This window comes from Excalfactoria chinensis, chromosome 8, assembly GCF_039878825.1.
Source record: "Excalfactoria chinensis isolate bCotChi1 chromosome 8, bCotChi1.hap2, whole genome shotgun sequence".
Taxonomy (NCBI): domain Eukaryota; kingdom Metazoa; phylum Chordata; class Aves; order Galliformes; family Phasianidae; genus Excalfactoria; species Excalfactoria chinensis.
In genome coordinates, this window is record NC_092832.1 from 21361709 (window position 1) to 21378842 (window position 17134).

The following is a 17134-nucleotide window of genomic DNA, read 5'->3' on the forward strand; positions in this document are numbered from 1 at the left end:
GCAGCCCATCTGTTTCCACCCTGGCAAAGTCACTTGTAAGGCTCCTGAGGTAAAGTGGGGCAGAACAAAGTCTGCAGGCACCGCGCAGTTCTCTAGTTACCCAGTGAAGCAGTACCTCTAAAATGAACACCTATTAAATTCCAAAAACAGAAACAGAAGCCCTGCTGATTCAATAAAGAGCTACTTTACACTTTCCTGTGGTTGTTTCTGGTCACAAGAAACACAAGAGGGGAATCAGCATCATAGCTGACCCTTGCTCTTTGCAAGAGATAACTACCTTCCCACTGAAGCTAATGCCAGCACTCTGCCTTCTCTGGGGTCGCACCATGGAAAACCATCTGAAAATGCCACACATGTAAAACCAACTGACTGTGAGAGGAGAGTATGTCTGCATACATTTCCCCCTTGATACACGTGAGTCAGTGGCAGGCACAGTAATTCATATCTAAACTGAAATGAAACAGAAGTCTTACATGCATGGCGAAGTCTGTAACTCCAGTCTCCACAGACAATGAAAGTAGGGACTGCATGAAACATCTGAACTACTTCTGGGTGACTCATGAGCTGACCAGACTGAAGGAGAAAAAAACAAGAGAGAGATTTATTCAACAAAATCCTAATCCTCTGGGAAGATACGATGGCCAAGAAATTGCTGGCTGCATCTGAATTTTCTCGCCTTGAATTCAAGATGAAAGATGTACATCCTCAGGCTGCTGCCAGAGCTGCTGGAGGGGACTTGTTGGGTAGCTGCTTATACCAGGCTCCAGGAAGAAAAAACTTTTTTTTCTCTGATTTATTTATTTTTAATCTTCATTAAAACAAAACAAAACAAAAAACAACAAAATAACAAAAGTAACCATATCTCTACATGAAAAAAACAGCAGCACCGCAACAGCTTTGCTTTACCCCTCACCAGTGGAGAGGGATCTCTTTCTATTTGCAGTGCATGGTATCCAGGCAAGAATAAGCTTTACAGAAATAAATGAGGACCACTCTCTATCAGCTAAGATGAGCTTCTGGCTGCTAAGCAGCAGAATTAGTTGTAAGTCTCCACCTCCCCTCCAAAGAAAGCCTTGCTGTGAAAATGAAGCTGCACTGAATATCCTGGAGGTGATGGTAATTAACAATGAAGATGGAATGTTCAGAGAGCAAACTGTCCTCACATGAGTAGGTCCTGCCACAAGCATCTCTGCACGAAGAGGTAAAATTCTCCAGGTGGGTAAGGAGTACACATTTCCATCTGAAGAGCACTAGGGAAGAAGTTAGCAAGATATAACTTTCAGGGCTTCTCTAAGCACCAAAGAGCTTTGTTGTTGCTTCTTCAGGAAGAAAACATTTCCTTAGGAATTCTGTTAGGAGATATTTTTATTGCAGAATCTACTTTGAAGCATATTAAACTAAGTAGGAATAATAAGATGTTCTTGTTCCAGAATAAGAATTTCTCAAGAAATAATCTACCACATTCTACATTCAAAGCCTGACTCAATGCAATTGAACTCTCAAGTGCCAGCCAGCCCTCAGACAGAACCTCTCCCTTGAGCACTTAGCAGTGATGGGTTTAGACTCTGGCGGCAGTACGACCACATAAACTAATGTCAAGGTATTATTCTGCTCTTATCTTGGCCACTAGGAGCATCATTAAGAAGAAAAAAGCAAAAAAATAAAAAAAAGAATGGAGGAATCAGAAGGGAATTGGAAGGGAAGGAGTGCCACTGAAAACACGAGGCAAGCTGAGACCTTAGACTAACATGAGCACCATGGAGTAAAGCTTTATTTCAAAATCACTTACAGGAGTCACTTCTCAACTACTGAATTCAGTGCAGGACAGCCAGCCTGCCTGCAGTGAATTAAGGGTTCATTTCCAAGGGATTCCAGTTCTGACCTAGGAGAGCAGAGCTTCCCCATTCTTCCCCAGAAGACAACAGATGTAACTTAAAGATGGTACTCTTGTACCATCTGCTGGGAGAAGGCATTTTGCAACTCCATTTTGCCACCCTTTGATAGATCACAGAATCATAGAATGGTTTGGGTTGGAAGGGACCTATAAGATCATCCAGTTTCATCTCCACTGCTATAGGCACACCTCACACTAGACCAGGTTTTGCTTAAAGCTCAAAAGGGCTGACTAGTTTGTTCTGCAGCAAGGAGCCTGTAACCTCCTGTTCTCACTTTGGCATCATGACTTGCCATGCTGTTATTACCCATGCAGTATCTGTTCTGTCGTCACACAAAAAACCTGGCTTACGTTTGACCATAACATAAGTCAAGACTCAGCTTTTTTAATATTTTGTGTGCTGGCTCAAAATTGAGTTTTTCTTCTAACTTTAAAAGGAAATGTTTTTTGTCATAAAGGAGTCCTACACATTTTTCCTTTCTTCCCTTTTTTAGCTGTGAAAACAAATCAATAGTTGATTATTTTTTTCTTTCTTCCCCTTCATATTTTCTTCCCTCAGTGATAAAGTGTCAAAAATGTGGGAAGTGAGGCAAGAATACAAGATACGAAAACACAACAGAAACACAAAAGTGAGTTTTTACAGTATTACTAATAAAACCTTCTTTGAAACACTGTGGTGTTAAAAAAAATTAACCAGCTTTTCAGCCATCTCCAATTATCCACTACATACAGAAAAAGAAAAGATTAAAGCACGTCAGAAGACGGATGAGTGCCAACATTGCAGGACCCCTTGCTGAACATGTAATATATCAGACCCTTGAACTTGGCACTACGAGGCACGTCTGGAAGTGGTTACTTGGCAGCCTATCACTAAGGTGCCAAATTTCCTAGGAAAGGTGACTTCCAGGGAAGCGGTGAGTCACTGCGCATGGAGGTAATCAAGACATATTCCAATATTGTACTAATAAACATGGTTTAGTGGGGAAGTATTGGTAGTAGGTGGGTGGTTGAACTAGATGATCCTGGAGGTCTTTTACAATCTTAACGATTCTATGATCCCAAACCCACATTCTGATTCCTTGTTCATAAAGAATTTAATAGAATTTTGTCCAAGTATTATTCATCAAAGCAACTTTATATTATATTTCTTTTGAGATAACATTAAGCAGGATTGGTAAAGCATGTATGTCTACTTTTGGCTGGAAGATGTGCCCTGTTACCCCCGTCTCTCAATCCTTAGAGCACAAACCAGGACCACACTGAAAGAGCAAAGATGACCTCTAAAGTGCTTTTCTCTCAGGGAGGAACTTGCTTTCATCATGATTCCCTTCTGCTTGCCCTCGAATGGAGATTTAAGTGGCAGAAGTCAAGGAGACTCTTTATAAATGTGTACACAATACTTTGACACACACAAAACAGGTGAGCAATCTGTTCAGGGGCAGAGGAAGAATTTCACCCAGGTGCCCTCATGTCAAAGAAAAGTTTTCAGCAGCCAAGTCCTAGCCACACATGAATGCAGGCTCCTTAAAGCAGCAGCAGCTACTGCAGTGGCAAAAGGAGAAGGAAGGCAAGCACAGGGCATCTCCAAGACAAAGGAATAGAAAACAAAATGAAAACAAAAATCAATTCAGTTGAACTGAGTCAGGGCAGGCAAAGAACAAAGGGTCAGAAGACAAAGCTGGAAATGAGAGACTAGCGAGATTAATATCAGTTGTGAGGAAGAGCTTGGATGCTACTGAAGGAGAAAGAAAAGGCTTAAAGAAAAGTGTGAAAACAAGAAGAGAGCTAATTGTGAAACCTGACATGCTGCTACAACACCTGCAGCTTGATCAGTACATATCTCACTGTTGCCCTTACTGAAAGGGCTCAGCTCACAGCATAGACTCCTTGAAATTAATGACAGTTACTCACTATGAGCTATTGCTTTTTCACTGACAACAGAGCCACTCAGGTGGGATCTAAAGACAACATCCAACCAACTTCTTGTTGTTTTACAGCCCTGTTCTGATTTTCACATATTCATGCGCTGGTCTAACTCCTCTTGGACAGGACTTCAAGACTTCCCCACTAGCACCTGATCCTCCAGCATTATGCGACCCAGTTAAATCAAGCTCCTTGAGGAAAGCTTTATGCACAGTGCACTGGATGCTCTTGGCCACAGACAGTGCATCTAGTATCTCCTGCAGGCCTGCTCTCTCACTGAAGCCTAGAGAAGCTATAGACCATGGGTATAATACCGTTCCCCAAAAGAGTATCACATGCTTCCCACAGCTATTCAGAGCCATATGCATGTAAAATGACCTTGATCTAACTGATAACTGGGAAGAGACAAACATCTTCAAAATTCACCTGGATTGCAGTTTCCAGCTGAAAAACAGACCGCTTTACAATTAAGGAGAGCTAAGTGACATGAAGTCCAGCTATATCAATATTTTCTCTTTTTCCTGTCCTCAGACACCAACAAAGTGCCACAGCGTACTGTTACAAAGATGACATGCTGTGGCTTAGAGGCAGATTGGTTAGGGGTGGGGGGAAATGATCTTCAAGATTAGTCACAAGTATGAGCAGTGAAAAAACATTGCAAAACCAGCATGTTTAAGAGATTAATTGGGCAATCCCACCCGGAGACAAAGCAAATTTGCCTGCTGTTGTGCAGTGAAGCCTTTCTCAATTCTCTCTTGAAGACCAAGGGCTCCTTTAACTCTGATTACTGTAAAGAGGATTAGTTAAGCAGAGGTAGTCAAATGCCTGCCCTGGGCAAAGAGCAAACCAAATCAAACAAAACCACTTGACATTTCTTAGCTGGGTAGGCAAAGCTGACCTTGTTGTCCTAGGGATGAGGAGTTAAGACTGTTCCTCTCCTTCTGTGGAAGATGCAAAGTGAGCATGCAGGTCTAGGCTTATGGGGTGAACCTGTCTGCTGAGCCCAGCTTTACAGTCCCACTGCTGCTAAAGGAATACCAAGAGTGAACAGTAAGAGTGAATAACAAAACTACAGAGCCAGAAAAATTTAACCTCATTATAAATTTCCTCCAGCTCAGGAAACCAGTTGTGTAACCTCTCACGCCTGCCTGACACCACAGCAATTTGATTCAGAATGTGCTATCTTGTAATACCTAATGTCACTTTGGGTAACAGAAATACTTCTTATGGCCTATTTACATCAACATTTTTAAGAGGAGCTTTTATTTCCGTTGCTCCAATATGGACGCTTTATATTCTCAGAACAACCTCTCTCCCCTGGGATACTTCACACTAAAATCCCATCCAGGAGATTTACAAGGGACAGACAATAGTGTTTTTCATGTTGCTTTAGAAGTCAAGGAGAATGTTTCCCTTTGTATTAAAGCTTAGGAGCTGTGCACTTAAAGGAAAAAAAACATCTTAGCGAGAAGGATGAATGCAGTCTAGCAACTTTAAGAGAACCCTGCAGCTCATTTTATGGTTGGGTTGTTGAATTCCGTTGTCTTTGTCTGCTTCTCATCATTAGGTTTCCTGAACCCCTATAAAAGAGACCATGAACTGCAGCTTCTGTTTGCCATGCTCCCTCATTGCTTGTAAGTGCTAAGCTGTGGCTAAATGAACAGTGCGCTTCCATCCACTCCCACCACAACAATATGCATCATATCTTATGTACGCAGAATGCTATTCATTTCACAGAAAGAGTTTTCTCTTTATTTTTTTCCTTAACCAAGAGCAGTCACCTCTGAGATGGCACTCTGCAATGGCAGAAATGGCAGATGCTTTTTCCTATGAATTGCAGATGGGAGAGGAGGTTTGCAAGGGGTACAAGTGAATACTGAAAAGGAATGGAAGCTCAGCATTTTCATACTTTTGTGACAGGAAGACAGTATGAAGCCCCTTAAAGAGGAGATTCTATTTAGTTCCATTCTCCTCACTAACAGAAATGCAGTCAGCAAATGAAAACACTGGCAATGGTACCACAAAGGCCGGTCTTGTGTCTGAAAGCCAGAGGCCAGAACATCCTTCTTCACTCAGAGATGAATCACAAGCTACGTCACGATACACATGGAAATATTCACTTTTTTGAGCCTAGAGGTAACCAGCATAGTATAAAGCATTTTCTTCCAGCCTCTTTCATTTAGCTGAGAAGACAGAACTGAAACCTGATATGAATACGACAAACATGTCTATATGATATTCACATATTCTATGGAATTCTAAAGGTCTTTTTTTCCCTCCTCTGCTAGGAAATGCAGCTGAGAAATGAAGATTTAGCTTGCTAGAAGGAAAAGTACAACAAATAAAGTACCTAGAATGAGGTTAGAACTGATACAAAGCAAGCCATTTATTCCAACACAAATTCAGTCTGAGGTGAAGTCCTACAGACAATGCCCTCAAGTGCTGAGGATCCCATCACTACCACAAAAGGCACTTTTGGGGCTCAGTGTTTATTTCCAGCATGGCTGCTAGAACCAAAGCATCCTATACCAACACCTATGGAACACAGCTCTACTTTTCTAGGTGAAATTTACCCTCCAGAAACTGATAAGCAAGATTATCACCTGTGTTAATTCAGGAAGGTCTTTTTCATGTGTAAAGGCTTCATTAGATGCAAATACTCCTGTATTTAAAACATGTCCTGTCCTCTGTTTCCACTATCACACTCTTAATGCTCTAAGATTTAAGCTTAGTGAAGGAAGCAGAAAAGCAACTTTTAACCCATGCACAGCTTATTTCTCTTATTTCTTCATAGCAAATGACAAAGTTCAGCAGAAATATCAAGGAGAAGCAACAAGTTCCTGAGTGACTCTACACAATTGCATTGGGTCTTTGCCACAAGGGGAAAAATAAAAAAGGAGGGAGGGAGGACAAGTCTCAGTTCTGTTGCAGCAAATTTACATGTTATTAATTCCTTCCAGGATCCTCCAAGAAGTTATATAAACAAATAAATAAGAAGACATCTTGAATCTGTCCTGAAATAAAATCCTTTGTAGCACACGAACTGGGAAATAGCACCTTAGTCATGTAGCGTGAAAGCTCAATACCCCACTAGGCTGGTGAGTTATTATACAACAACACAGACAGTTGGTGAAAACCTTGTTTTCAGGTAGCTTGCCCCCTTCTACCCCATTGTTTAAGTTCAGATTCAAAATTTGTACAAATGTTGTCAGGTTTTGGGTTGTTGTTTTTTTCCTGCCCTCTAGTGGGAAGAGAGTAGGGGTTAAAAACAGAGAGAGAATTTTAACTGAAAACCAAAAGACATGGACCAGTGTATTCTGGTTCTTCATTTCATATCATCTGATTTAAGCTGAAGCTAGAGGGAGCATTCATTTAAACAGAGGTAATGAAAAGAGATTGATTGAAAAGTCATTTTTGCTCCATTTCTTATGGATAAGAGTCCCAGGTGCCTGTTTCCCTTACATTTTCTTTTTAATGGCTGCTCCCTGTTCAGCCCATAATCTTCAAGGTCAGCTTCAGGTCAAACTGCATTTAGTACAAGATGTTTTGCATCTGCAAACCTGGCTGTGGGATCCCTATCTCATCTCTATAGCATTGGGTTTTCCACTCTGGGCTCCCAGCTCAGCAAACTTTATTTAGAGTAAATGCTTACAGGACCATATTTTATTTCTGCACTTAAATGGCATCATGGACATCACACTGGTAAACATATTATGAAGACAACAAATAGCTCCCACTCTAACAGAAGATGCTGAGCCTATGAGGGCAGTCCATGCCTAAGTACATCTAGAGATGCTAGAGCTGCAGGTGCTAGACTTGCAAATATGCTGGCAAAATCCAAAGCATACAGGAGAAACTTCAACATGCTAGCCAACAGGTCTTTCACAACACTGCATGTGCATTTGCTGCCTCCCACAAAGAAAATCTAGCAGACAAGGGGAAGAAAATAAGACTAAGAACACTGGAAAAACAAACAAACAAACAAAAAAAAATCTTATTGCCAGACCTTAGATGAAATTCAAGCCTTTGGAAAGCTGTCTTAATATCAGCTTTTAGAGGGTGGGAACTTGTACACAGATTTTGCACACACATTTATATTGCATGGATATACAGGCATTGTCTGATATTTGATGCCATCTGAAGATAGAAGTATTTATTTGTCCTAGAAGTGCAATGTGAAACTAAGACAGTAATTAGTCTATATTTTTCATAATAAAATACATTCTGAAGCAAAAATACTGTTTGGTTTTCTTTTGGGAGGTGGAGTGGGGGGGAACTGTTTTTTCACTACAAAAACAACGAAACAAAACAAAGATCCAAAACCATAACTTCAGAAAAACCTCTCAGAAATCTGAACAGCCCACAAGAGATGAATTCAAGATGTAAAATTAATTCTCACTTTTATTTTTTTTTAAACGATAAGAACTCTCCAGTAGCAGCAGTGACTCCAGTCTGTTAGAAAACGTTCATAAGTGTAAACTGCAAACAGAATCCTCTTCATCCTAGACCCTATCCCTACTTACTCATCCCCAAACATGACAAGCATCAATGCTCACAATGGCTGTCGCAGCCTGAGGAGGAGAGCACTGTCCAACCCTTGGATGTAAAGGGTACTCATGCAATGCATTCTCTGTTGACTAACTCTCCATCTCTAACCTCAAACTTCACAACAAGCAGTTAAGAACTATCAGAAAAATGTCCTAAAAAGGCTGACCTGAAGCACTGTAATAACTCTTAAAAGACCAAAACAGAAACAAAGGGTTCGTAATCCATCTTTCTGTGAAGAGGCCCTTTGGGGTTTTGTCTGCCTTTTAATGAAGAGAGCTACAGCTCCAGCAGCTGCACCATGTGTGAAATATTATGGTACTTGTTTTTAACTGCTGGACGAGGTGTTTAAAGATTCTAGGTAAGTCTGGCTACTGCTGCTAGCACTCCACAGCAGAAAGGAGAATAACGTTTGCATCTGTGTTTACAATACTCTCACATCTACACAAATAAGGAGTATTTTCACCAAAATCCCAGTTTATGGTGGATTCTTAAGTATGGAGTAGGAAGACAAACAATGAATGAAGAGAAGCGTTTATGGTTTTTTCCCCACAGGTACACAAATATCCTTGTTTAGGTTTTCCACACTTGGATAAGGTGGAAGACAGCAGATCCATAGTCAGGACCAAGTACATACTGATGCATCAAGACTAGATAACTTTCTTCTCAGGGAATCTTGCCTAACTAGACAGTGGAAGATGTAAGAGTATACTGGTGCGAGGCCCTAGGAAGTTGGTGCTGGTGCTACCCTAGGGAGCAGGAAGAGACGTAGATAGCCCAGAGACAGGTAACGAGTTAGTTAGGAGCTTAGTGCCTTAAAGAAGATGACAAACCCAGAACTGAATAAAATATTCAGAAAAAAATAGAAGAATGAAAAATGAAAACTTGCAACTTAACACCGATTCCTCTGTTGGCTGATTATCCAGGGCCAGGCAGTCAAAATACTGCTCTTCCATATATAAGATGCTGCTTGCACCTGGGGAATCTTTGGGATTAGCTTCCATATCTTAATACTTCAGGTGGTGAGTATAATCAAGCATTCGAGAAGAAATCTCTCTACCGAGGAAAAAAATCCTGCCATGTTCCATACGCACTGACTGGGCTTGCATTTGGATATTAAATCTGCAATATCTAACTCTGCCAAAATTCCTCCCAGGACTCCAGAAATAAAATTCCTTATTATGCCTTCACTTGACTGCCCGAGGGATCCTTTTCATCCCTTCTTTTGACCCTCCCATGCAAAAGTTTCCAAAGATGGAGCAAGCACCCAATTTCACATCTGGCAATGCTAGAAACAGCGCAGCAACAGCCTTGAAATGTTTGCCATTTCTACTTGTCTTGACACTAATTATACACACAAGGCAGCTTCATCTGCACTGGGCAGAATGGCTCGATGCACAGCAGAGTTCAGTGCCTTCAGATCTGTGCATTTCCAAGTGAGTGAAGCGTGCATTATAACTGCAGTCACAGCAAGTTTCTGATGTGCTTCTCCAAGACTGACCCCTCCTTTTTTCTTATATTCCCCCTCTTTTTGCTTTAATTTTCCTGCAAAATGCTAAGTTTTCCTGAGACAATCAGAGCATGACTTCTATCGAGTTGTTTCATCAGGCTAAATTTGCCACCCGCCTTTTCACATCCTTTTTTCTTTCCCCAGCCCCTTTTGTATAAACTTTACATTATGAAATAATATCACTTACAAAATACCACCTCAGCAGCATGCCTTAGCCCTCATTTCACAGGGCTCTGCCAGCAGCCATGAACAGAATCAAAGCATCCAATTAAAAATCCATATTCATTAACAAACACCATGTGTACTATAAGGCTCTACATTGACTATGCTACCACTGGAGATGGAAAACTCACTGAGTTTCCCTGCACTCGATATGGAGATCTGCTCTCTTATTGGAAGTGTTTTACCTTTGCTACTAATAGGTGGGTGAGAAGAGGCTCGGTACTCCCTTAGCCTATCAGGCTAGGACAGCAAAAAGCGACAGCTGTTGACCTTCTGCCTCAGAGAGATGCCAGATATGGGACTTGGCCAATATGAGAAACATACAGAGAAGACCATGAAGCCGTGCCAGACCTTCCCTACTGAGGTCTTTAGGTACCAGCAGGACCAGTTGCAAACCCATCTGCAGCATTACGAGCAGCCAATGTAATAAGCTCTGCGTAAGCTTGATTGATGCAACTCATTGGCTAGGCAGGGCCATATCCGAGCTGATGTAGTAAATTAACACATTCCCTTGGTTTCAGGAAAGTTGCATTGATTTATACCACCAACAATTTACCACCGTGAAAAGTCACATACCGTAAGTACAATATTTCAGACCTATACAATGAAGTTATACGAACACATGCCAGGATTATTTATTTATTTGTACCCACAAGCCTGGGATTTACAGCTCTTTATAAATACGAGCTGGGTAATTTGCTTTCTATTTTTAGCAGGAATGCTTTGTGCAGGGAACAGCTGTCAGCCACTGGGAGCTGTGCTTCTCAGAGCAGCAGCTTCAGACAAATAGAGGCCTCTTAGAATTACACTGGAGAGCTAGAGCCGTTGCTTCACAGTGGAAAAGATGCTGAAGATAGTAGATAGTGAGAAAAATTAGCACTCAACTGAGAGCCACTCCTGGAATTTTTCCATCCTTTTTTCCTAGAGGAAGGAGCCTTATGCCATCGTATTACACGTACACATCTTGAACTGTCAAATAAGCCTGAATAATCTCATAGCCTACTGTTCAGTTCTGACCAATTTCAGCACACATTCACGAGTCTCAGGATTGAGAATATTCTCACTGATCTCTGGGTGGAGGTGAAAGAGTCCCTACTATCTTCATTATGAAGAAAAAACAAAAACCACCATGTGAACTCAGCCTTCTATCAGACCAACATAACTAGGCAAATCCAGCAAGTGAATCTGTAGGAAACCCGATCTGGTATTTTCTCTTCTTACAAAACCATGATGTCGTAGGCACTCACCTTGGCACACGAAGGAAGAAGGCGTTTCCCCAGGATGGACTCGTGCAGTGATGAACACCACTTTCTGTTCAGCACCTGGGCGCAGGTTCACTGCAGCAGAGTAGCAGGTGGCAGGAGGAAAAAGAGAGACAAAAGATCCTTAAACTGGGTTCCATATGTAGGACACAAAGGAACATTAATATTAAAGCATATCCTTTTATTAAAATTGGTCATACATTATAAATAAGCACAATCTATAATTAAAGTAGGCAGCGTCACTGGGTCTCTGCACCAGGCCACAGCAGCAGACTGCACATGGGCTGCAAATCTAATGACATGAAGCCAGACCTGCAACAACAAAGTTAGCTCTCCTTCTAAAAACCAAGATTTACTACAAGGAGTTTAACTGCACTGTAATTGCTCTCTCACCTGTGATAAATATCCCCCTGGGGCAACAAGAATATCAGGCCTCCATTCACATCGTAAAGACAATTGCACCCTGCATAACACTTGATGCAAGCCTTAGCAGAACCAAACCACAGTGAAGTGCTAACCAGTGACATTCATTACCATGGGTTTTGCTCTGAGGATTCTTTTGTCTCCTATTTGGGTCCTCATCAGCTCTGATGAAAAGAAGTACTCAGAAATATCGAAGTATGGAAAAGAGATCAGAAGTAAACTGGGGTGAGACAGTAACTACATGCATTGAATTAAAGAAATGACCTGCCCTGTTAAGTTAAATAGCAAGGACCTCTGAGGCAGGACCATAAAAGGTAGCTAATGGAGCACTTAATTTCTCCCCCACCCAATCTTTGAACCGCACTGCTTTGGCCATTTGCTTAGTTGTAAACCGGCTGGGTCACGCAGTGTGTTTCCCCTGTTTGTGCAGTGACACCATTCAGCAAAAAAGGAAATAAAAATTACTCCTCTTCAAAGTGGTTTTGGAGACTATAAGGACCATACGAGGTCAGAACCTCAGTTAGCATCTTTCCTAGATCTGAACACACAGCAGGGGAAGTACTAGACACAGCAGGATTCGATTTAAATCTTTGCTGTGAAACAGTTTTTACATTGAAAGGCAACTGAAAACTAAATCCAAGCTTCTTAAAAAAAATGAAGTAAATGAGGTATATGCATTGCATGCATATCCAAACATAGAAAGATATATTTGGATTCTGAGATCAACCAAGAGGTTTTTGGTTGGTTGTTTTTCTGTAAAAAAAATAAAAGGTTTTGGTTGTTTTTGACTGTTCTCTGGAGGCAATGGGACAACAGACCCCTGTGGGGCATTTATTTCCTTAGCCCTTCTAAATGTTCTACAGCTGCACACCCCACAACTTAACCAGTCATTCATTCTTTCCTGCTCCAACTTCACCACTGGCATTTTGGAGCCCTGGAGGCAAAGAAATATAAGAAAGAATGTCTCTGACAAAACAGCAGATGTGGGGTCAATTCTGTCTGCAGAAAAAAAGTGGGAGGCATCAGCTAGAAGTCGATGACCACTCCACATCATTTGCATTAACATTGAGTAGGGTGGGAGGAAGGAGATGCATCAGCAAACCAACTTTAACGAGCAGGAAAGGAAGCCTACGATGACAAGAGGAGTTTTCCATGGAAGATGGGGCTTTTAATTTTAGCCTTGGTTTCTCACTACCTCAGATTATTCCAACTGGTAGTAAGTTAAAATAATTTTCTGCCCAGTCAAATTTATTTGCTTATGAGGGTAATAGGTAAGTGATATCCCTACCTCTATCTCAACCTACAAGCTTTTTCATCTCATTTTCTCCCATTCCACTCAGTGCGGCTGGGGGGGGAGCATGGCAGGTCTACTCTTTCTTCTAGCAGGTATGTTAAAGACAGAGCTAAACATTTTCCTTCTCATCTGAAGGCTACTGCTGCAGTCACCATTGACAGTAGTTGCCTTGCCTGAAGAATTTTACAGAGGGCTGAACAATTTGCCTCTGCATCTATTGGCAAGACTGATTTCACATTGCCTTCCTTTCTCAGGTGTTTTGCAGTACGAGGCAGGCTGTTGCCAGCATTTTGTATTCAAAACCCTGTGAGCTGAAGGCTCCACAGAGGAAAAGAACTCTATTGCATTACACTTCCCTGTGTTGTCTTGCCTTGTCTGTGTCCAACAGAGCTTCAACATCTGCGTTGAAAGCAAACACTGATGTCGTTGCTGTCCTGGCTGTCTAGTCTCAGCCACGTTAAACTGCTTTAGCAAATGAAATCCAAGCAACATTTACTGTACTCTGGCTTTTCCCGAGGGAACAGATTAGCACCTAATATCATTTGTTTTTGTAACTTCTGGTCACAAATGTCATTTCAAGTAGGAGTACACATCTCAGCAACACATGTTGTAAAAGAATGTCATTTTTGGTCTCTACCAAATCCCACTGGACAAGGTGGAGTCAAATAAACACAAGCTCTTCTTGCCTTCTTATAGTTGGATTGCAGGCTACTTCCCAACATCCTCTTTCTTAAGCCTCACATAGGCTGTGCAAAGAAACTAAGCAAGTAAAATGGATGCCTTCTGTACCACAGAAATAAGCAAAGACTGCATTATAATATCAGAAAGTCAGATGTCTATTCTGAGTCCCTTTTTCTTGTAAGGAGCATAGGCAGGATCTCAAGTGCCTTGCAGAAGAACCCACGGGAGGTCAGATCTGTGCAGGGGAATCACCTCTATGAGGTGCCCTTGCTCCCACTGTGTTTAGGTAGCCCATCTAGGGCACAGAGGAGTTTTGTTCAACAAAGCCCAAATTGTGCCTGGATTCTACCCAGCAATGGTCTTACGTGGCATGGTCAAAACTGTACCCAATCCTCTCAAGTTCCAGATTTTTATTCAGGCTCTGGCCCTGACTCTGTCAGGTGCTTAAATACATGATTTAGTTTGACAGACTTCTATTGTGTTTAAAAATGGGCTTAAATGTAAGTGTTGGCAAAAGAGCTTTGCTGAACTGGGGCCTTTTAGCAGGAAGCCTGCATCTGAGATCACTGTCACAATGTTTTAAAGTTGGAGATTGTGCAACTATTATCCTTTATTGCCCATTTTATACCAAAGTCTCTCTTCTTTCTCTTTTTACATCCCTCTTAAAAGCAAAGCTATTTTGGAGCATTTAATATTATTTAATCTCTCTACTTTGGCAGCATAGAAATTACAGGAACCATTACAATGGTCCTGTGTGCGTGTATGCTTTATTGATGTATATGCTGACCTAATATCAAATTGATTTTGCTCAGCTTTTCTGCTGACCATAGAAAAATGCAAATTGGGTATTATATTTGCACACTAATTTTACTGGGCCCTTGTGTCTTCATAAAAAGATAAAGTTTGGGCTAATAAAAATAAAGCATTTCTGGTGCTAATATAGGCAAATGTTTATGTAGGCAGGTAACAAATTGGTTTGTCATTTAGGGGAACATAAAGAGCACTAAAATCATCTTTAGGCAAAATAGACTGGGGGCTTTTGCTTAGCTTTTAGCTTTCATTTGCAAAATCAATTTAATGTAGCACAGTGTCTCAAAGACAGGGTGACACAGGATTAAGACATTCATTGTATTCCCCCTCCATAACTGCTCCTTATTCAGAGGCCATGAGATTTGGGTTTCTTCCTGCTTAAAGCCAATTAAATATACTCCAACCAAAAGGGAAAAAGGATAGTTCAGGGTTGTGCTATACATGGGCATCACAAGGGTGGAGTAGGAATGAGAGGCTCAGAGTGCTCTGAAGGTAGATATTGAACGACTTATCAACACATTTCAGTACCACCAGGAATCTGAAAGTGTGATACCTGAATGGTCTCCTTGCCTAGCTACTTCTTTGTTCCTTCTTCAAGTCCTTTGTAACAATGCCTTTCAGATCTCTTTAATGGCCAACAACCTCTGTTGAAATGCAGCTAAGTGAACGTCAATGACAGTTTAACCAGACGGGCATATATCAACAGCCTAACTTCTATTTACTGAAATGAGTTGACCTATTTAAATCCCAGAGCAGCTACTATTTCCATCCAGCTTTTGCTTTTCATCCTTTCCTTCCCCTTCCCTCCCTCAATTGCAAGGTATTTTGGAGGGGTTGCATGCAGCGGGAGGTTACATAAACAGTTTCGATGTTAATACTTGACTGCATTTTCAACCTAATAGCCCAGCAAAGGGATCTGACTGTAAAGGAAAAGGCCAGAAGTGTCTCCTGGTAAAATCGTGCTGAAGCACAGATCAAATGACACTGCAGAGCTATTTGCAAATCAGAAATGGCAAATGATTGTGGGGCAAGATTTTCCTTACCTCACAGTCCCCCTTGTTTGTTTTTAATCTCCATTAAGTTTTGAAAGCAATCATTTTTCTGTTTGGTCTGATGCTGCCAGTTTGCCACCCTTCTGAGTCAGGAAAATTAACCAGTCAAGGTACACTCACATTGTCTTTCTTCACTCCTCCTCTTTGCTGAAAAAAAAACCACCACTTCCAAAAAACCTGAGGTTTTGTCTTTAAATTATACATACCCCTTTGAATGTTAGAACATACAGTTCTATGAATAAGAATAGCAGTCTGGAATATGAACAGCACATTATCGTCCTCAAATGGCCAAGGTGATGACAACTCATAATTAAGGATGCAGACAGTAGCATTTAATGTCACCTACCTGCATCACCATCATACCACAACAGTTTAGCAGGCAGGTCCCCAGCCTACTTTCTTTTTCCCACTCCTGCTTTGCTATTTATAAAGTCAAGTTGGAGTGTAGATAAACCCTTTGCCCTCCAGAGACAACAGGCAGGCAGTAAATTATGGGAAAGCTAAGTGGTACATCAAATGTGTCTCCTCAAAGCTATATATCATCTTGTTAAATTTGATGCCTAATCCCAGAACCCCAGAAATCATTCCCCAAATCCCACAAAACGCTTGTGTCCTTCAGCTGGTATAGAACAAGAAAATAAAGTTTACCAGCAGGAAAAAAAAAAACAAACAAAAAACCACATCATCCTAGCCCACTTTTTCTAAATGTCTTCATTTTATTTGGGCATCTTTCAATGCTATTCTGTAGCATCAGAACACACTCATCTGTATTTGAATGTATGGATGCTGATCTGCAATAGTCATTTTTTCTTGCAGTGGTGGGTATCCAGCTACAAACTGGGCAAAGCAAAACACATCCCACTTATCTCTTTTTAAATATGTTACAGCAGATGCAGGTAGAAAAGCAGTACCTTACATACATAGCATCACTTCTGCAGTTATCACAAATAACAGTATAAAGACCTACAGCTGTTCCACAAACTTCTCTTAAGTCAACTCCACAACCCTGCATGAGCAAGAAGAGGTAGAAACACCATGGAGCTGCCTGCAGCCACAGAAGCAGGCCTCATCTTTAGGGAAGGAATCAGTGCTAACTGGTACCTATCTTGTTCTTTTTTTCTCAGCTACCTTCCCCTCTAGAAATGCTCCCTGTCCCAGCAGCTTTCACTCTATACAAAGGGCTAGAAGTAAAATATTCAGATGGAAGACATTTCCACCTGCAATACTACTGTTACATTGGTATCTTTTCAGTTTGTCTTTAAAATCCAGGGATTCAAAAGATATTGCTAGGGTGTGTTATAAAGCAATTCTCTATCAGCTCTCTCCAGTGGAGAGGGCTAAGGCTATGTTTGTTTGCTAAAAGTATGCATGGGCTGAAAGATAAGGGAATAATTTATGTCAGAATTTCAGCCAAGATAGCAAAGAGGGAATTACCAACCACTCACAGAGTGGTCCAGCAGTTACAGGAGCAGCCAGGACACCTTTGTTCCAGTTTTGCTTTGGATTTGCCTGTGATTA

At 41.2% G+C, this 17134-nt stretch overlaps 1 protein-coding gene across 4 annotated transcripts in view; it reads right to left on the reverse strand.

The window, feature by feature from the left end:
- Nucleotides 1-17134, reverse strand: part of LOC140255477 (BEN domain-containing protein 5-like) — an 812733-nt gene that overhangs the window by 186282 nt on the left and 609317 nt on the right. For all 4 annotated transcript variants that reach the window (XM_072343116.1, XM_072343117.1, XM_072343122.1 and 1 more), the window contains one exon: nt 11342-11431. In XM_072343116.1, the coding sequence (XP_072199217.1) occupies nt 11342-11431 (90 nt within the window). The remainder of the gene's footprint in view (nt 1-11341; nt 11432-17134) is intronic.